This window comes from Tachypleus tridentatus, chromosome 12 (assembly GCF_004210375.1).
Source record: "Tachypleus tridentatus isolate NWPU-2018 chromosome 12, ASM421037v1, whole genome shotgun sequence".
NCBI lineage: Eukaryota > Metazoa > Arthropoda > Merostomata > Xiphosura > Limulidae > Tachypleus > Tachypleus tridentatus.
This window is the reverse complement of record NC_134836.1, coordinates 37,334,491-37,356,475: the sequence shown is the minus strand read 5'-3', so window position 1 is coordinate 37,356,475 and position 21,985 is coordinate 37,334,491. Positions and strand designations below refer to the sequence as shown.

Here is a 21,985-nt window from a genome sequence, read left to right as displayed (position 1 = left end):
ATAATGGCTCCTGATGCTCCAGAAATATAGCTAAAATTCGGAGCTTAATCTTTAAAGTGGGCACAGAGCAAATAGTTTGTTATTCAGTTTTGTAACCAAACAAACAAAAGGAAATAAATGAAATTGGTATAGACTCAGCAATGTGTTGTAGCACGGTGATTAAAAGCAAAGCGCAATGCAACGGTAACTTTCTGTCAGATAAGTATAAGTATTTTTTGTTTGTTTCTTTTTTAATTTCGCGCAAAACTGCACGAGGGCTATCTGCGTTAGCCTTCACTACTTTAGCAGTGTAAGGCTAGAGAGAAGGCAACTAATAATCACCACCCACTTCCAACTCTTGGACTACTATTTCACCAACGAATAATGGGATTGATCGTCACATTATAAGCTGTAAGAGCGAACATGTTTGGTGTGACGGGGATTCAAACCCGCGACCCTCAGATTACGACTCGAGCGCCTTAACCACCTGGTCTTGCCAGATAATAAACTTTCTGTGTCTAAACGCTCAATCAACTTGAACATGTTGAAAAACTCCACAAAGTTATTAATTTATTTAAACTAATAATTTTAAATTTTCTGTCCGTAATATATATTTTTGAGAATATTTCTTTCAAAAAAAATGATAAACATTAGGAGTTCGTTAAGATAGTGTTCTACTACAGTTCATGATTAATGTAACTTATTCTATACCACTTATAAAAAAAATATAATTTATGCTATATAATGGCATATAAAGATTTGTGTAACGTCGAACGCTTTTCAAGCTAATTTGGAATACATGTTTTTTATGTTAGCTTTTTTGACATGTGGACTTTAGGCATTAAACCATTTTTTTTTTCGCGTGGCACACATTTTGAATAGCTTCGGAAAGAATGACTTTCAGTGCATGTAAAGCACGTGTTCTCTCTCTAGTGTCCCCGCTAGTACAGCATTAACTCTACAGATTTACAACGCTAAAATCAGGGAGTTCGATTCCCCTCGGCGGACTTAGCAGACAATCAGATGTGGCTTTGCTATAAGAAAACACACTATCACTCTCCCAGGACTGTCACCTGAATTCATATTGTCCTTGTTAAATTTTATTCAACTAGTCTTTTTGTACATCCTATAGTTACAAAGCTATTAATTCTCCGAAAACTGAAAAGAAATAGAACTATTCTCTATGTAAAGAAGGTCATATAAATTACGCGCATCTTGACACTTCTCTTCTTTTTGAGTTTGGCCCGGCATGGCCAAGTGTGTTAAGGCGTTCGACTCGTAATCTGAGGGTCGCGAGTTCGAATCCCGCTCGCACCAACCATACTCGCCCTTTCAGCCGTGGGGGCGTTATAATGTGACGGTCAATCCCACTATTCGTTGGTAAAAGAGTAGCCCAAGAGTTTGCGGTGGGTGGTGATGACTAGATGCCTTTTTTTTAGTCTTACACTGCTAAATTAGGGACGGCTAGCACAGATAGCCCTCGAGTAGCTTTGTGCGAAATTCAAAAAGCAAAAACAAACTTTTTGAGTTGATGTCCGTAAACAAAGTATTTCGTGTAGTTTTCCTATTATGACTTTTTACAGTGTTGTCATAATGTGTATAACAGTGTACTAAAGAGAGGGTACGACTTTACATAATGCTTGAACTACTTTAAGTTCTTATATCTTGTTTGAAATCTTGGTACAGTTAAAAATAATAAATGATAAAGAGCTTGTTTGGTGTGCTTTGAATTTCCTGCAAGCTACACCAGGGCTGTCTGCACTACTGTCCCCAATTTAGCAACGATAGATTAGGGGGAAAGCACCTTGTCAATACCGCCCACTGCGGACTCTTGGAATACTGTTTTATCACCTAATAAGTGGATTGCCCGTCACATTATAACGTCTCATGGCTGAAAGGAGATAGTATGGTTGAAGACAGGATTAAGAGTCGAGCGCGCCCTAACAGCTAAGTCATGTAGAAGAAAGAGAAATCGAAAATCTATACATTTTCTGTGATTTGTAATAAAAATTCCTTCGGTTATTCTCATATAACTTGGGTGAATTGCGCTGTAAATAGTGCAAGTTAAACAATAACTGTCATAAGTAAACTTAATAAGAAACGTTTGTTTTTGGAAGGTGTATGATTATGACGTAACCTATTGAAACTAATATCAGTACACATGAGTGGGGCGAAAATGATAATATACAATGTTTCAGATGAGACATCGGTGAATTCATACATCTCTATTACTCTTAAACAACTAATTATTAAATTGGTTTAAATCGTCTCAACAATATGTTCAGTACTAGATGTATCGAGTGTATATTAACTTTTACCTCACCCTGTATGGAAACAAAACATGAATTTTATCCAGAGTACAAACTACAAAGTTAAAGAGAAAACATAAATCTAATTCAGTATATATAACTTCGCACAAAAACGTCACTCTAGTCAAATAACATGAAAAATGTCCGGTCGTCTAAAAACGTATTATGTCGAGGCGTAGTGTTTACGCAAGAATGATTCCAGTCAAAATGATTTAACAGTGAATTCGCAAAGAATAATGAATAATAATTATAGCAATGAATCATTGTAAGGAATAAGTTAGAACGTGTTTTTTTTATAGCTACCTTTGAAACTGTGACACTGGATCGTACTTAAAACTATATGAAAATATGGCATTCTGCCAAATGTGTATATCAGGTATCTTTTATACACTATTCGCAGACTCGAGTGTGATTTGACGGAAGGATTTAATACACTTTCTAGTAAATACATATTAATTTGTTCTTAAAACGAATACCATTCGATAATAGACAATTGTTATTAAAACAACCAAACCAGTTTTTAGGAGGAAACAAAAACATGCATTCATTAAATTAATTACATGAACAATTTATCACTATCATCGGTAGATATCTAAAACTATTATGCAATTATTGCAATCTTTTTATAAGCGCATAAATACCAATAATCATATAATTCACATCACATGTTCTTCCGAAAACTATTGAACATAATTTAAAGATCATGTCTAATTTTCTTTTTTAAAATATAAACAAAAGTTATGTTGCTAGTGTAAAAAAAGATCCAATTATTAGATCTCCTTGTCTTACACCTCTCTTAAAAGGAACAGCTGAGGTTGAAACGACCCATGAACTACATAAACTATGGTATTTTTATACATTGCGTCAACCGCTTTCATAATATTCTACCAAAAACAAGTTTTCTAAGTACCTTTTTGAAATAATTATGATGTATGTGGTTAAATATTGTTTTTAAGATCTAAATTTACGATAGCTAAACGTTAATTATTTTAATTTCCTAGATTCATTACATCATGCATCATATGTATATTATCAAAAGTACATCGATCTGGAACAGAGTAAATCTAACTCTAGTGACTCAACTGATTCGTAATGGGTTTCATTCTGTTTGCTATAGCTTTGGAAAATACGTTACAATCAGCACATAGAAATGATATTAGTCGCCATTTTTTAGTCCTGTCAAATCTCCCTCTTTAGGTATTAACATTATTACCGTTGTTTCACACATCTAGAGCATTCACCTGTCCTTACAGATTCGTTAAAAACCTCAAGTAGAGAAATACCAATCTCAGGCCACAGTTTTACTAACCACTTAACTTTTATGCTTTCAGCTCTAGGGAACTTATCTTTTGCTAATGGTTGACAAACGGGGGTTATTTCTTTAAGAATCCAGAGACTGGTTTTATACTGTTTTTGTCACCCCAGTGGATCAGCGGTATGTCTGCGGATTTACAACGCTAAAAACTGGGTTTCGATACCCGTGGTGGGCAGAGCACAGATAGCCCATTGTGTACCTTTGTGCTTAATTCAAAACAACAACAACAACTATACTGTTTTTGTAGCTTCGGTAAGGCTTCAAAGAAAGAGTCATTAGTTTTCTTTCATAGATTGTTTGGCAGAGTTTTCATGATGAAACTTTGTAGAATGGATGGCAACTGCCTGTTGTGGATACACAAGTGTGGAAGAGGACGTTTTGAAATTCTTCCGCCTGAAGACGAAAGGCAAAAGACTTTCGAAACGTCGCCCTCTACACTTGTCTCCACAACAGGCAGTTGCCGTCCATTCTACAAAATTTCATCAGTCGTTAGTTTTATTTACTGTTTTTTATGAATATATTTTTTTACAAAAATCGATAATTATAGCATTTATCTCATTTGAATTTCAAACTACCCTAACATTTTTATGTGCACTACATGTTTATCTTGACCTTAAAAAAAAAACAGATTAATGGGTATCAATTTCTCTATTTCTTTAAATTTTTCATAAATTGCACAGTCTATGGCTCGATTTACACGAAGCTCTTTCAAATCTTTTTCGTACATGTAATATATATTGTTAGTCTGAAATGATAGATATAACGATATTTCTAGACATACTAACTGTCGTTATTTTTTTAAATAATTTAGTTGGTCCTTTAATACTCATTTCAAATTATCCTATCTCGATCTATCGTTTTAAATTGTTCTATTCTTCTTTGTGTCTGAAAATCTGTTATAATTTGATAATTTTCACTTATATATTTGGTACTTTCCAATAATTTACTACTAAAATGGCAATCAGGGCAACCCTTCTAATTTAGACTGGAAACCTCTGTATATTGTACAATGAATGCTTCGTGATCAGAAAGGAACGTATTTACATGTGGAAGCTCGAAAATGCTTATCAATCAATATAGTAAAATGAACATATATCTTATCCAATCTAGCTTTTAATATAATGCCTTCTCTTTAGCCAGTTCAAATATATATATATATATTTCTTTTTTAGGACAAAGACATCGAAAAACATCGAAGAAAAGATAATTCAAACTTATTTAACAAATTCTCAATCTATCAACTATGTTAAATTTATATTTTCCCGAAGGTATACGATCTAGTTCTGTATATAATGTTACACTAAAATCTCCAGCTAAACGTACCAAATCATTGTTTTGTATTTCATTCAACCGTTTTATAATAGATTCTAAACATTCATGTGTTTTTGTCACATCGTGTTAAATAAACGTTAAATTAAAAATTTAAATCTTTGGATTTTATAATACATTCAAAGATAAATGTCGTTTCTCTTCTAGATAACCTATGTAAAATGAATTATTCCATAATAAAGACTGTATTTCTACAGTAACATTAGATTCTTGTAATACAATAATATCTGTATTATGACGCATAGTATCATTTTTAACCACTCGGTTATTCATATCTATAAAACAATGTCCATAAAAAGAAAGAAGAAGGAAATGAAAAACTTAGAATGTAAATTAGCCACCAATAATATACACACATATGAAGTTAAATTCGCAAATTTTCCACTTCATTTTTTTAAATAAATAATAATTATTATTATTTTATTTATTTACGTTATTCTGATATTTTTTGTTAGCATAATGTTCTCTCCGTTTTTCTAGTTGGAGTATCAACCCTGTTATGTTGTATATATATTTCAGAACCACTTGCAATTTTTAAACTATAATTTAACTTTCTTTCCAAAATTTAAAATATGATTTTGGTAATGGTGGTTGAAAAATCTCTTCGTCACTCTCTAAATCGAGATATTTTAAATCATCATTTTAATTTAAATCATTACACTGACTTGCTTGACTTTTTATCAGCCCCCCAGTGGCTCAGCGGTATGCCTGCGAACTTACAACGCTAAAATCCGGGTTTCGATACACGTGGTGGGCAGAGCTTCGTGTTTAACTAAAAAAACAACAACAACGACTCTTATCATTATGTTATAAATTAATCTGTGAAAACGATTTGGTTAACAAACCTTTCGTATTGATCTAATTTCGTTCACCAGTCTCTATTCCTTCCTCCAAGTTGGTCGTACCAATTAATGTTTCACGATATTCTTAGTCTGTATTGTTTCTCACCTTCTTCGTAACAGTTCGTTATTCATTTAAATCAGTTAATTTTGTTTGTTTATTTTGTCTTAACTGAATGTCTATCGTTTTGTTCATAATACTATAATCTACAATTATTTCATTTGATTCTTTGTTACATTTGTTTAAGATAATATTAACCATTGTTTTTTTTTTTTCTGACAGTCTCATACTGGTATATGTGCTGTCCCTAGATGACAATAATTTTGTTTTGTTTGTTTAGAATTAAGCACAAAGTTACACAACTGGCTATCTGAGCTCTGCCCACCACGGGTATTGAAATCCGATTTTTAACGGTATGAGTCCGCAAACATACTGCTGTGCCACTGAGTAGGAGATCAAGGAGATCAACATGGCGCTGACCAACTTTATTGTTATCAAGTATTATCAACTGAGCATGTCTTAATTATTTAAAGCAACAACTACTGGTTCTGCATGTTCCTTTAACTGAGACAATATTTTTAGATGCCCATAAGCCTTACATTGAAACACTGCATCGACAAGCTTACATGAAATGAGTAATTATGACTTTCTGAAAAATAATGCAATTATCTTGGGATTTTTTAAAAATCATTATCTTCAATCTTTTCAATATACATTTGTCTTCTAAACCTTTTAGCGTGTTTTTACTGAATAACGTGTTGACACAGGCAATGTGCAAAATGGACAGACTACCCTTGCAAAATTTGAACACAATATTTTTATAACTCCATAAATTATTTCAAGTGGTAGAATACAAATAACAACTTTTGTTGGAGTTAAAGCTTTCGGTTTATTTCAAAATGACAATATCCATACTTGTTTCAATTAGCTCTATTGTCCAAGAACAGTCGTGAAATACACTTGAAACCTACCAAATACTCTTGAGATTGACATCACATGTTCTCGTGGAATACCTAATTTTTTAATAGCCTCAATACACCATCTTGTACAATTTATTTCGTTATAAAAATTACAATGTCGAGACCTATTGTTAGATAATTTTCTCTGCCAACTTGTTTTGTTTGTAAAGTTTCATTTTGACACGTCTTTTTCTTTTATTGTTGTATTGTTCTTAACCATAAACCAGGATGTTCAGCCATTTATGCTAAACTTTGCAAAATAAGCACTCAGTGTATACTATTAAATAACTTAGAATGAAAACAAAACTTAAAACTAGTTTGAAGGTTAGTAAACATACTCACAAATGTTAAAAATGCCCAACTCAATCAGTTTCTTTAAGACAAAATTTACGTAGTTTCTATGTTCGCCCGCTATAACCGCAAGATAGATACATAAATCAAACAATTTGTTAAAACGCGAAGTTACATAAAGGATTGTTTGAGTTGTCTAAACTAACAGAGGGATAAAGCTACTAATGCTATTGTATTAAGTCTTCAAGCAAAACAAAGAAGAAATGGAGTGAAAACCTCGTAGAAAGTTTTTCTCATCTAGCATACACTGAACGAGAAACTGTTGTCAATAGATAATTACAACATCATTAGTCTAATATGTATATTAAGTGTACGAATAAGTAATGGGTTAAGCTTTCATATCTATGAAAAACAATCATATAGATTATTCTTGTTACTCCTGCTAGGCCTGGCATGGCCTAGCGCGTTAAGACGTGCGCTTCGTAATCCGAGAGTCGCGGTTCGCATCTCCATCGCGCCAAACATGCTCGCCCTCCCAGCCGTGGGGGCGTTATAATGTGACAGTCAATCCCACTATTCGTTGGTAAAAGAGTAGCCCAAGAGTTGGCGGTGGGTGATGATGACTAGCTGCCTTCCCTCTAGTCTTACACTGCTAAATTAGGGACGGCTAGCACAGATAGCCCTCGAGTAGCTTTGTGCGAAATTCCAACAAAACAAAATACTCCTGCTAAGTTAATGTCAAAGATGTGAAATTAGTTTCAGCATATAGCTGTGCTGATGTTTTAAAAAGTTATTACAGTATATAACGCTCCATGTGTAATGATTTATGTGTTGATTGTCTTCAAAATCCCCATAAGTCAATGTATGTGAAGAAGAGAAGTAACTAGTGACAAGCGTGATTCTTAGGTAGTCAAGCAGCTCGTTTTTAATGATAATACTTAACTTTGTACACGCTGTTATTTCTCTTTAATGGATATACGTTGAAGGAGAAAGTTTGCTTGCCGCAATGTGTTTTGGTTTTGGTTTTGGTTTTTTCTCGAGTGGGAAGTGTGTTTTCAGACAAAATTATAATATGTAAAATATGTTGCTGGCCAAAGTTTTCGTTGCACTCTTTTAGATTGGAGACTAGTTTGTTTTGGAGACATTATGTTCATCATAACGCATTCTACGAAGGTTTTACTGGGATACATAGAATAACAAGCGAAATGGTAGCCATCATATGGTCCTTTGTCCAAGTAATCTTTGAGAGTGCCATACAAATGGCTGAACCTGAGACTGGCTGACTCTTGCAATTTCTTCCAGCTTATCCCTATCAAAGGAGTAAGATCTCTTGTTACGCCATCTTTTATGAGTCACAGACATCTTGAAACATCCAAATGGAATATTTTGGATGGTCAGAGGTTTAAATTTAGGGGATTTTTGCCATTATATCTGCTGGTCCTGCAAACAAATGTGTTTCGAAAATCGTGTTAATTATTTCACTCGTTAGAAAGCAATAATAAAGACATGTGTTGTTGTTTTTTCTCTCTCTCTCAATGTGGACGGGGACGATACATTATAATCTAAAGCAGTGAGAGAAAGAACAAACCAACATTACAGAAAGGTTCCGTGTGAACAATAAGTAGCTTCTATTGGTGATAATTAAATTAGCATAATTATTAGTTTATACACTCTTAATCTTCGTCAATCATTATTAGTTGTACTTTCTACAGTCCATCTGAAAAAGAATTTCCAGTTATAACTGCCGTAAGCGTCAGATATATAATAAAATGTATAAGAATCGTTTCCATGTGAATTATTTAAAAAGCTGGTGTCACGGCGAGCCGATCCTCTGAAAGAAAGCCAGTAAGCGAAAATATAAGATAAGAAAGGGTGACTTATTTTTGTTGAATTTCGCGTAACGATGGTTGTCCAGTCACAACCAACCGCCAACTCTTGGATTTTTCTTGTCAGGTCAAATAGTAAGATTTGACTGAAACAGTCACAAATTAAGGCAACGTGTGAAGCGTGAAAGTTATTGTTTATTCTTTATTAATGGAATACGAACCACGGATCTTCACATTTATAATCCAACATACTAATCACTGGGCCACACTAGAAGAAAATTAGACTTGTAAAAAAAGAAGCATAACATGAAAGTAGCACGTGAGTGGTAGTAAAATGTACAATGAAAGTAGCACGTGAGTGGTAGTAAAAGTGTACATTGAAGTAGCACATGAATGGCAGTAAAAGTGTACAATGAGGTCTTTGACATATAAAATACATGCTTAAATCTACGAAATAAAAAGATATTTTCAAGGTTAGATACCGTTTAAGTAAATATAAAAAGTTATATATTTGTCAAAAACAACGGAAGTTATAGAAACACACAAGCAATAAACATATAGGAGTCATGAACAATGAGTAATGGCGAATTTATTAACAGTAGAAAACATTATCACAGAAAATACAAATGAAAAATGAATAAATTTGTTATTTAGTATTTTCTATGTAAGCCCCTTGCTTTACATAGTATTACATCAAGTTTACATGCTGAGAAACATTTTGTCAATATAATTGTGGAAATATATTTCAAATGTGTTGCATTATTTATTCCTCGCAATCACATTTTCTGTCCACCTTACAGCCTCGCAAATGTTGTTCCTATCGTGATTCTTTCCACACCACGTCATGGCTGTAAGTGATTTATCACCATCTTTACCGTTGACGTATTATTATGCTGAATTTTGTATTAATCAAAGTCACACTGAAAAATCAATTTACACATTTTGAGGCTTGTTCTTTAGAAAATGATGTAGTGGATCAGGATTTGACTGCACATCTCATCAGTCAAGGTAACATCAACTTTGTGTACATCATTATCACAGTAGCTCCAAACTTGTACTTATTTCCTACGATGCTTCACCGCATATTGACCGTAACATCGTTTTTTTTTCGTCGTCAAACAAACTGTGATTGATTACTGCAGAACAATTTGATCACGGATTAATCTCTAACAATCAAAGCCTTTAGCTTTGATCATTTCACTTTTTGTGGTCTGATGCTAATTTCAACTGTTTGGTTTGGTTGCCTCTTGTCAGCAAGTTTTCGAGAAGCCAAACGTCCCTTGAAACCACTCTTTAATAATGTATATATTATCGTTCATTCACACCTATATTTACATCAAGATCTCTACTTGTCTGTCCTCCATCTCTTGAAGAACATACTCTGAGATACTTAACATTATACTGAAGAACTTAGGGGTTTTAAAAAAGAAAACCTCGTTAGATCCCAGCATACCCAAGTGGTTAGGGCACTCAACGCCTAATCTGAGGGTTGCGGGTTCGAATCTTTGTCACACCAAATACACTCGCCCCTTCCAGCCATGAGGGTGTTAGAATGTGACGATTAATCCCACTCTTTGTTGGTAAAAGGTATCCCCAGAGCTGGAAGTGAGTGGTTATGACAATCTACCTTCTCTCCAGACTTACACTGCAAAATTAGGGACGACTAGCGCGAATAGCCCTCTTGTAACTTCGGACAAAAATTCAAAACAAGCAAAACCCTTACATTACAAACACTGCTAGTATCACAAATTCTTTTTAAATTATTGTATATAGATGCTACAAGAAGCCAAAACTTTGATTTCCACACGATTTTTATGCGGTGCGAAGTCAATACTGGATATACAACACCAATGCTAAGCAAACCATCACTGCCTGTAGTTTTGCATGCCCTATGACTAACTGAATAACATCAATCACATTGTAAATTACCAACTTGTGACTGTAGTCTTATGCAGGTTATTTTCACGCTATAAATGAACTGTATTCCTGTAGCATTTGTTTCTTTGTGTGTTTTTATGCACCATTTTCATGGTTATTTCTCATTTTGTATATTAATTCATTTGATGATAAGTAGACATTTACGTCATCATAATTCATTGTGATGGCTAGAACAGTCAGGTGAATTACACGATACCCATTTGAAACTATCTTTTGTTTGTACAACTATCCACCTCTCGAATGAATCTACAGTATTGACATTCAGTCAGTTGAATCACATGTACCGCTGTTCTCGGGATATCAGACCTGATTAGTTGCATCAAGTTCGTGATGTGACGTTGTTGATCTATTTACCATAATTCAGGTGAATATAACCCAAGCATACCGTTGTTATTGGCTCTGAGCATTACTTGCAACACTAGTCACATACTGGGTGATCAACAGACACTGTTGTAAGGTAATCAATGGGAAGCATAGACATTTATTGCAACATGGGACAATTGTAACTGATCTGTATCAAATTATTGTCACGCTTGTGACACAATAACTGTTCCTGAGTACACAGCTTTGTCTGTTTGAGCTAGTCCCCTGCTGGGGCAGTGTTAATTAAGTCTACGGATTTACAATGCTAAAATCAGGAATTCGATTCCCCTTGGTGGACAAAGTCCGACGTGGCTTTGTTATGAGAAAACAAACTCTGCTTGAGGTAATAAGTACCAACAGAAAGTATGGCATTGCGATATAGAAGTCATATGGACAGAACACTGTGAGGATATCCTAATTTCTTCAACTCGCTTCTACATCTTCCTTAGTTCAAACAGAAACGACAGCATTTTTATCCAAGTCTTAAGTTTGTCTTCTATTGTTGTTAGTTACTTTATGGGCTAAAATATATTGTACCTACGAGTAAACGATATTTACGTTGTTATAGATTTGTATATCATGTTCCTGATACCTCTCAGCACATTATCCACAATAGAGACACGTACAATATTAACATTCTTTGTCATCCTTCACACCTTGTCATTTAAACACACCCTTTTTTCTTCAATTTCGAATTTTCTCTACTTTGCACTCAAGTATAATTTCGTAACTAACACACGACAATTCTAAATCTTTTTTTTTATACATATCATGTTAAAATACAGTTTTGAGACTATAACCAACACAACATCTTTTTATATCTCATTAAGATATAACACATTCAAATCTGCTTACAGCCATTGAAATCATATTTCTATCCATCGTAGTTATTTGATAGTGTAGTCAGTCGCTTTAGGCCATAGAACTTCTTACTACTTTGAGATTGTAACAAAAATCAGTTTATTTTAAAAAGATATTTTAAAATATAATCACCGCAATTTCTAAACGGTGTTAACGATTGTTTAAAAGTGTTACTTAATAGGAAACATAAAAAAAAAAAATGATGATCAAAACACACTATTTGATTTGGAAAGAGTAACACCAAATTTAGCTATGGATGATGTTAACTACAAGGGTGAATATGTAATATTATACAAATCATTAAGTCGCGTGATATATAACAGCCCTTCCAACGCAAAACATTTATATACTTACATCCTAAAGATGTGTTTATATTGGAAATTTAGAATTTTCAAGACAGAGATATCCCTTGTACTTAATGGCATTAGGAAAGAAAGGAATATGTATCAACGTAAGATCCAGGACCATCAAGAAAGTGGCCTGAAACACGTCATACCCCAGCTGTAGTTAGCAAAGTTCGGCACTTTGTAACAGACTTTGTAACCCAAGAAGAAAGATCAGTTTACAGAACCACAGGCAACAGCATGCAACATACTCAAGAAGCTGCCTCGAAACGAGGCCGTCAGGATATGAATTTAATAAGATGAAAGTTCTAGTCACCAACTCAGTTGTCACAAACTTCAAACAGCTGAAGAACGAAAAGATATTCATTCTATTCCATAAGAATAATACATATATCACTTAGTAATTAGACCTACTGCTTATAGATTTCTATGCAATCGGACTATTGAAGCATGCACTGAAAAGCCGTAACCCTTATAAACTAGCTTATGGAAAACCAACAGGAAGAAGTGATACAGTAGACGTAGTAGCCTGACAACGGAACTTTTTGCATGGCTGTAGTCAAGGTAACCAGACATGACGCCATTGACTGGTTTAATAATAATATAATGGATAATATAATGTATTCAACCTCTGTAGCTGTCTTCCCTCTTCAAAATAAGAAACGAATATGCGGGAAATTTTGTGAGAAAATTCTCTAAATATGTATATATATATTGAGGGGTCAAAGCAATGAAAGAAGTTTTAAGAACATACACCAACAACTGAGTTATGGCAAATTTCATGCTCTTCCGCTAAAACTTTACGATATATTTCTTTTATTTGCCGTTAAGTACAGAACTTAGGAAACTTCAAACAAATTCAAAATGTAGTTTTGATAAATGCCGTTCCACTGCTAGTTTCTATTAACTGTGGTTGTCACCTAGCTTTCTGAGTTAAATTTTCAAAATAGTTTGAACACAATGTTCTCAATCTTCTGCAATATAAGTAGGCACAATTTTAATTTGATAATAGAAATTAACAAGTAGTTCTTATTAACACTTTTATATTTTTCTCACTGTATATTTTCAGAACCCCAGGCTAGTATTGCTCCCAGAATTACAGACAGCACCCATCTAGTTACTGCTAAGGAAGGAGAATTTGTAGAGCTTCCTTGTGCTGCACAGGGTTTCCCTATCCCAGAATACAAGTATGGTAGCTTTTTGTTGGTTTTTATTATGTAACTAATATTAACGTAAAAAATATCATATTCGTACTGAAATTAAAATGTTACGACTTTCACTAATGAAGACACAAACAGTTGTTAAAATTTTATTATGTGAAATTTCCAGATAAAGCAGTGATTTTTAAACGTGTTTCTTGGCGGACCACGTAATTTTTTTAGGAAAGTAGTGGTTTGGTTTGTTTGGAATTTTGTGCAACGCTGCACGAGGATTACCTTCCCTTTAGTCTTACAATGCTAAATTAGGTACGTGTTAGACTAAAGGGAAAGTAGCTAGTCATCACCACCCACTGCCAACTTTTGGGATATTTTTTGCCAACGAAGACTGGGGTTGACTGTTACATTATGGCGCTCCTGTGGCTGAAAGAGAGAACAAGTTTAGTGTAATAGAGATTCGAACCCGCGACCCTCAGATTGCGAATCGAGCGCCCTAACCAGCTGGTCATGACGGCCACAGGAAGGTAGTGTCCATATTATGTACCACATAATAATCGTATAATTAACAAAACAAAGTAAGCCCATAGAAATCATTATAATATTGATGTTTATTCCCTCTCCTATGGGTACTAATAGAAAATGGAAACAGAAAACGTAACTACTTTGTTCACAAAACCTATACAACATAGAGTTTTAGATTCTGACATCTAATTTTTACATATTCTTTCCACTTGTTTAGCTGAATTGAGCAGGATATCGAGTGTCGTAATTACTCTGATTTACAAATTCTTACTTTCCGTGATAATGAAATCACCTAAGAGATCTCTCGAACCACCAGTGTTCTGTAGACAATAGTTTGAAACACTCTGTATACGAGAAATATAGCGTTCACATGTATTAACGAGCATTGCACCTAATAAGAAAAAAGGTTGTAAAGTCTATGGCACTCTATGCTGATTTTTATCGATGAAATACAATTTCATTAACCACTTTTAGTCTGATGTACCTTTTGCATATCTGTCATTGCATAGAACATTACATCAATGGATGTTACACAGTTTCTTAAAACTCCATTTTTATAAACTGAAATTAGTTTGAAATTTAAATCATCTAAAGAAACACGAACAAGATAGTGTAAATTATTACTATTTCGTTTATTATTTTATGTTTAACCCATTAAAGTTATAACAACAGAAACTGCCATAGTGTTTGAAACTAAGAAAGGAAAAGAGTCTTAGCTTAAGATTCTTATAGTAAGTAGGTAGTGGTATTTGTTTCTGTTTAACTAATTACGATAAATAGGCCCGGCATGGCCAGGTGAGTTAAGGGCGTTCGATTCGAATTCCGGTCACACCAAACATGCTCGCCCTTTCGGCCGTGGGGGCGTTATAATGTGACGATCAATCCCCACTATTCGTTGGTAAAAGAGTAGTCCAAGAGTTGGCTGTGGGTGGTGATGACTAGCTGTCTTCCCTCTAGTCTTACACTCCTAAATTAGGGACGGCTAGCGCAGATAACCCTCGAGTAGCGCGGAATTAAAAAAAAACAAACAATTACGACAAACGATTTAGCGACTGTGCTGCTATCTCGTGATGAATTTATTTTCAAAACATTGAAAGATAGTAACTCTTAAGCACCGACTTTCTTTGGTTAAATAGTAAACTGCTCGAACACAGATTAATTACTTTTCATATTAATCTTCAGAAGCTATTTATAACTTCTCATGTGAAAACGTAAAAGTATAACCACTCAATGAAAGTTATATCAACTTTCAAGAGACAGTCATTCATTCACTAAAAAAATTCGAAAATTATTAATTTTCTTTTATTAACAAAATAACATATATTTCTCTCTAATTCGAGGGGCGAATCACTCTCTCCCATTTCCGAAAGACTGCCAAACAAATATCTTCAGTTAACAGTTTATTGTGTTTGATTGACTCCAATAAAAAAGTTACTGACCCTGCTGATAAATACAGTTTTTTCAAAGTCTAATGTGACTGAAACCAGAATATATTAAAAGTTTTTCAAGAATTGATGGAATACAAACCTTCACCCTCATCTTTTCAGCTAAAATCTGAATCCGCTCTCCAACCTAATACATTGACCCCTGTTAGTACAGCGGTAAGTCAACACACACACACCCAATACATAATTACCGCACCAGTTGACTGTTGATTTAAATACTTGAACGTACTTTACTGCAGAAACACGTGTAACTGATCGTACCATTAATTGAAACGTGTGTGTTTTTTTCTTATAACAAAGCCACAATGGGCTATCTGCTAAATCCACCGAGGGTAATGGAACATCATGAATTTAATGTTTTAACGCCGTAGACCTACCGCTGTATCAGCGGAGACCTAATTGAAACGTCATCTCTGTTCCAAAACCTAATTTTACACACTGTAAAATACAAACAAAATTACATTTAGATTCCATGTGTTTATACAGATCTAAAGCGAATATTGATTTTCAGCTGTTGATCCAAGACCAATGAATTTAATCTCCAAATTTCAAAAACTTATAATGTTATTTTTATAGAATCGAAGTAACAGGGAGATGTTGATGTATAAATATTTCACCAAAAGCTCGCAACATTTAGATATAATTGCATTCTTAATTCAACATAAATGTAAGTTGTGTCAAAAAACGCAAAGACGCTGAAAAATTACAAAATTCTTAATATATTTCACCAAGGATTTTTCAAAGTCACAATGTTTGTCCTGCATATTAACTAACCCGTATAACAACACCTCGGCGAATAATCTCAAATCTTCATCTTAACGAAGAGCTAAATAATAATGCAGAAAAAAAAAAGAATCTAGAATCAAATAGAGATTTGAGGTTGTTTACATTTGGGGAAAATAATAAACGCTGTAGCTAAGGTTACTGACTTCAAGTTCTGTTCATTTATAAGGTTTGGTTTATTTTGAATTTCGCGCAAAGCTACACAAGGGCCATCTGCGCTAGCTGTTCCTAATTTAGCAGTGTAAGACGAGAGGGAAGGCTAATCATCACTACCCACCGCCAACTCTTGGGCTACCTTTTTACCAACTAATAGTGGAATTGACTGTTACATTATAACGTCCCCACGGCTGAAAGGGCAAGCAGGTTTGATGTGATTATTTATAAGGACAAGGGTGATTCTGGCATGAAAGGAAAAATAATATGCATCGTTGGTTAATGTCATCATTTTTATTATTTAATAATTTTTGTTTGTTTCTTTTCCTAAGTGAAAAAAATGTACAAGATACAAAGTAATTTGTATTCTTGAAAGTATAATATTTGGCGCTTCGAGCTGAAGTAATGTTTTAACCGAATATAATATATGACACGCTAATAATATATTCTATTATTTGCATGCAGATGGTTTAAAAACTACAGAGGAACGTATATCCCTGTAATAGTTGGAAATCACATACGACAATTAAGTGGATCCCTGATTATTGATAGAGTGAGTCGTGTTGATGCTGGAAAGTTTTTGTGTTCAGTGACCAGTGATGTGGGTAAAGCAAAAAGTGAAACAACACTTGCTGTCATTGGTAAATAACATTTAAATTGATGCTCAACCTTTAGAGTACAGATTGATCAAAGTGTTTAGAAAGAAACAAAACTTAATTACAAGAGTAAAGTGCAGAAAACTAAAGACAGACCTAGGATAAACTTGTTAAAATGTAATTGACAAAAAACAGATTAAAAGAAACAGGTAATAATGTTGGTCATTTATTTCAACATTTAAAGTCGTTCTGTTCTTTTGCGATATGACAAAGTCTTAGACCTAAAACGTTGAGATAAGTAAGAATCTCTATTCTCTATAGTTTAGATTTTTATCAGTTACTTTTCATTATTTTTATTGTATATGTGTGTAATCTTCGTGGTTTGGTACCATAATAGTGTATACCGTGAAAAACAATATCATCCCAATATTAGCTAGCATCAGAGGATACTTAAAAGATATTTAGTGGTTGGAAAGAGACAGTTGTATCTAAAACGTAACTGCGTTAAACTGTTTGTGAGGTAGGTCACAGAATCTAATTGATAAAAGTCAAGCGTTCGAAACAAGAAGCTTGTATGAATTCTTTGACTAACTTATAATTTACAGTGATAAAACTTTGTTATTAGTGTTCACACGTTTTCCATGCGAGCCAGTAGACTTAATCTGTACTGGAGAGTAGTGCAATAGCTACTATGCAGTTTAGCATATATATACATATATATATATACAAAATATATATACATATATATACACACATACTACTTTCCTATTCTGATTAGTATTGTGATGTACCAATGACTAATGTTTAATATGGCTGACTTGTGTGACGAATTCGACACGACCAGACAAAGATTTTGAAGCAACAGAACATCAATAGGCTGAGTACCAAATTTAAAATGTAAATGAAATATTTGATCTTAAGAGTAACGAAAAGGGCTGGTCCAGGAATGGCATTAAATGTATATGTATTTTCCTTTTGTCAAAGCCAGATTGAGCTATCTGCTGTGTCAACCAAGGGGAAACGAACCCGTGATTTTAGCATTATAAATCCGTAGACTTGCCACTGTCCCACTGGGAAATGACATTAAGTGAAGGCGAACAGTTTCCATAAATACATGCTTTTAGAACGATGTGACTGAGTTAAGAAGTAATCTTGACTAGACTTGGAGCACTGATAGACTGAGGTTCAATACCAAAAAGTCTTGAAGACTGATTCTCAAGAATGGAAGCTGTTGACCATATGTTGTAGATAAAGTGATTTTATCTATAGTGAACTATAAAAGTCTTTGATGTTGGTATACAAAAAAGCTGCAAGACACCAGGAGAGCTTAGGAGGTGGTGAAGCAGGCAATAAATGTTTTTCAATTAATTGACAGATATGGTCTACCAGACAAGCAGAAACTCTGTTATTTGCAATATTGTCTATCACCAACGGTATTTAGCTGCTTATCATGTATGAGATAGCCACTAACCATGTAAACGTAATGGAGTATCAGTTGAACAAGTATATTAAGAGATAGTTTGGAGTTCCAAATAATTAATGTTCCCATGTACAGTTGTTGTGCAAAGTTAATTCTATTAGTGAGATGTTTCATGGACTATTTCAAGATGGCAAGAGAAAGATCATTCATGATCTTAAAGAATTATGAAAATCCAATGGTTAGAAACAGCCAATCTGATGTTAGATCCAGTAGAAAGCTAACAGCTGAAACAAAGCAGTCAGTGAAACAGAATTAAGTCTCAAACAAAAGGATGTTGTTGGACCATTTTGGGGAACAAGGAGAGGGATGGTGATCATCTTCCAACAACAGAGAACAAATAAATATGGTTTCATTGGAACTTCGAGATATTAAAGAGGAAAAGAGACTAAATACAGCCAAGTCAGTAAAGCAAGGTGCATAGATGAGATATGACAGAATAAAACAATGGAATGTGTTATGGAAGATACAGCCTTCTAGGATTTCACTTCTGTGAAGATCTACTTATAATTTGCTCCCCACACCATCCAACAATAGCATCTCGTATGATAGTAAAGTATACTGTCACCATATTTGTGGTGGAAAGAGATATTTGCAACAAATTTTAGTTCATACCCAACTGCATGTACATCTGATGGTACAATAATAAACTTAAAGTGATAGCTTAGACAGTTAAAGAGAGAATACAGAATATTAATTTTGTGGAGATGCGAACTACTAAGAAAAAAATCAAAATTCATCATCTTTATTAAAGAGAGATTTTGGTCAGATAATTTTGATAGTAATTTCTTGAAGAAGCATACACTCCGTTGCAAATGATTCAAAGGTAATAGTAGACCTCAAAGTGAAAGGAAACTTCCCAAATGAGAGAGTGATCACAAGTCTTAGACTTGATATTGTCATCTGGTCAGCTATTAGAAAGCAGGTAATTATTACAGAGCTGATAGTATCCTGGGAGGACAACATTCAAGAAGCACGTAAAAGGGAAGGTTAATAAGCATGAGGAGCTTAAATCTGATTATGAAAATAGAGAGTAGAAAGCTGAATACTATCAACTGGAGTTCAGAAGTGAAATGAAATAAAGCTGTATAAATGTAGCTATGCATTTGCATCATGGTCGTCAAGGGCATGGGTCAAGAGCTTTGGAGGTTTTCCATACATCAGGCCTTTGTATATTGTAATATTACCTTTAGAAGTTAAATTATCCAAGCTTACTCACATGTTAGTATTGTTATTGAAGTCAGAAATGCATATACTTTTCATTTTAATTTCTCAAACTTGTCATTACATCAAATTTAAAATTGAGGATGACCCAATAAATTCTTCTAGTAATGAAAACAATTTTGTGTATAAAATAATATGGGTTTGCATTTCTTCCCTGGCTTTTGTGTTAAATTCATATGATTTCTTTTATATAATTTTCTTTATCTTCTGGAATTATTTTCGAGTACACATCATTAACATTGGTAATTTATTTCTGCAATGTAAGGTTAAAGAGGTTAATTGAACTTTTGGTTGAATTTGATGATATTTAAGCAAACCTGTTAGACTACTGAACTCTCTCTCACTGCTATAGGCACATACAAAGAATACGTTATATGATTTTGTTGCAATATTTAAAAGTGTAACATTAACCATATGTGAATTTGGAATTTTTTAACACCACAATGTTAAAAGATTTTTTTTCAAACCTCCTGAAGTTTCAACTTTTATACAAGTAATTAGATATTAAGATGTGCTTTTTATTTTTTTATTACGTATCCAAAAATAAAACTTATGCCAGAAGAACTGTTTATTTCTAAAATTATCAGTGATAGATTTAATATATGATATTATTTATGTTAAAAAATGTTGGACTTTTTGATTTTATCATAATTTTGATGTGATTTACAATACTGTATTTTAGCACCACTGGATGTTACAATTTCACCAGAAAGTCAAACTGTTGATGTTGGAGCCAAAGCAGCCTTTAATTGTTCAGTCTCAGGTTACCCAGTTGCTAACATTACCTGGTTGAAAGATGGAGTAGTTAATCAGAAATGGTTTATAAGTTCTTCAAAGTTTGTACTCACAGTTCAGAATATCAGTAAAGATGACCAAGGAATGTACCAATGCTTTGCAGAAAACAGCTTAGAAAGTGTGCAGTCCTCTTCAGAACTTAAATTGGGATGTAAGTTATGTATAGGGATAGCCTGTTTTATAAACTAGATCACAGAGATCAAAAGTTAAAACTCAATTAATTTTACAACTTGAGTTTATTTTTATTACAAATATTTCTAATGAATGTAATTTCTATGTCATTTAACAGGCATTTTTTTCATAAGTCTTCATTTTCTATTGTAACTGATCAGTCTTCTGTTACATGAGAAAGTTTGTTTTTTTATGAAAGGTATATGTATATTCTGAAAACATATAATACACGTGCATTTGTATACCATTATTTAGGACTGGAAGTAACACTATCTCTACAGTTTGCACAGAAGACTAACATGTTCTTGAAAATTAAAATAATGAAAATAAAAAATTGAATCACTTTAGTTTCAATACATTTATAAGGTTGATCACTGTTTCATAAAAAAATGATTTATCTGTGTTCTCTTTGCACAAATGTTGATTAAAGTTAAAAATCATTTTGCTTATTATGTGCTTTAGTTATATTCTTAATTTTTGTAGATGTTGTTCCAGAACTTGTTGAAACATTTTCCAAGAAACTTTTAGAACCAGGACACTTTGTACATTTGAAATGTGTAGCAAAAGGAACACCTAAACCCCAAATATATTGGTATCTAGATGAAACAGCAGTCATTCAAACTGGAAGAGTAACTGTTGCAGATTTTGTTAACTTAAATGGTGAAATTGTGAGTTTTGTTAACATTTCAAGTGTCCAAGTTGAAGATGGAGGCGTTTATAAATGTTTAGGACAAAATGTAGCAGGAACAGCAACTCACAGCAATAGAATTGATGTTTATGGCTTGCCATTTGTTCGTCCATTTAAAAATATTACAGTTATTGCTAAAGAAACAATGACAATTCACTGCTATGTTACTGGATATCCTATAGATTCCATTCACTGGGAAAAAGGTACTTGTAGAAGAAAATTTAACATGTTTATTCAGTGATGTTTATATCTTCTGTATTATGTGTATGACATTCTTGTTTCAACCTTAGCTTACATAATATAAAAACATTTCTATTTGTTAAATAGCTTAATATTTCTGTGAGCATCGCAATTTGATGTTATAATGCCTTTAGTATAGAAATATTTTAATAGTAATATATGTTTCTGTAGTATTTTTCATTCACTTATATCTGTAGATCAGAAAACTTGTGTATCTGAAAAACACACACATAAAAAGATTCCTGTAAATATTTAATGTATCTTTTAATTTAGTCTTCCAGAACTACTATTTTGGAACTATTCAAGATAAAGTTTTAACTTTATTAGCCTTGGAGATGTGGCTTTATTTTTGTACTTCATGAAATGTTGAAACTTCTTTA

General features: G+C 33.5%; 1 protein-coding gene across 1 annotated transcript in view; it reads left to right on the top strand.

The window, feature by feature from the left end:
• LOC143235863 (cell adhesion molecule Dscam1-like) overlaps positions 1-21,985 on the top strand; it is a 185,382-nt gene that overhangs the window by 59,379 nt on the left and 104,018 nt on the right. The window contains 4 exon segments of the mRNA XM_076474104.1: positions 13,424-13,541; positions 16,880-17,055; positions 20,394-20,657; positions 21,161-21,568. Coding sequence (XP_076330219.1) covers positions 13,424-13,541; positions 16,880-17,055; positions 20,394-20,657; positions 21,161-21,568 — 966 coding nt within the window.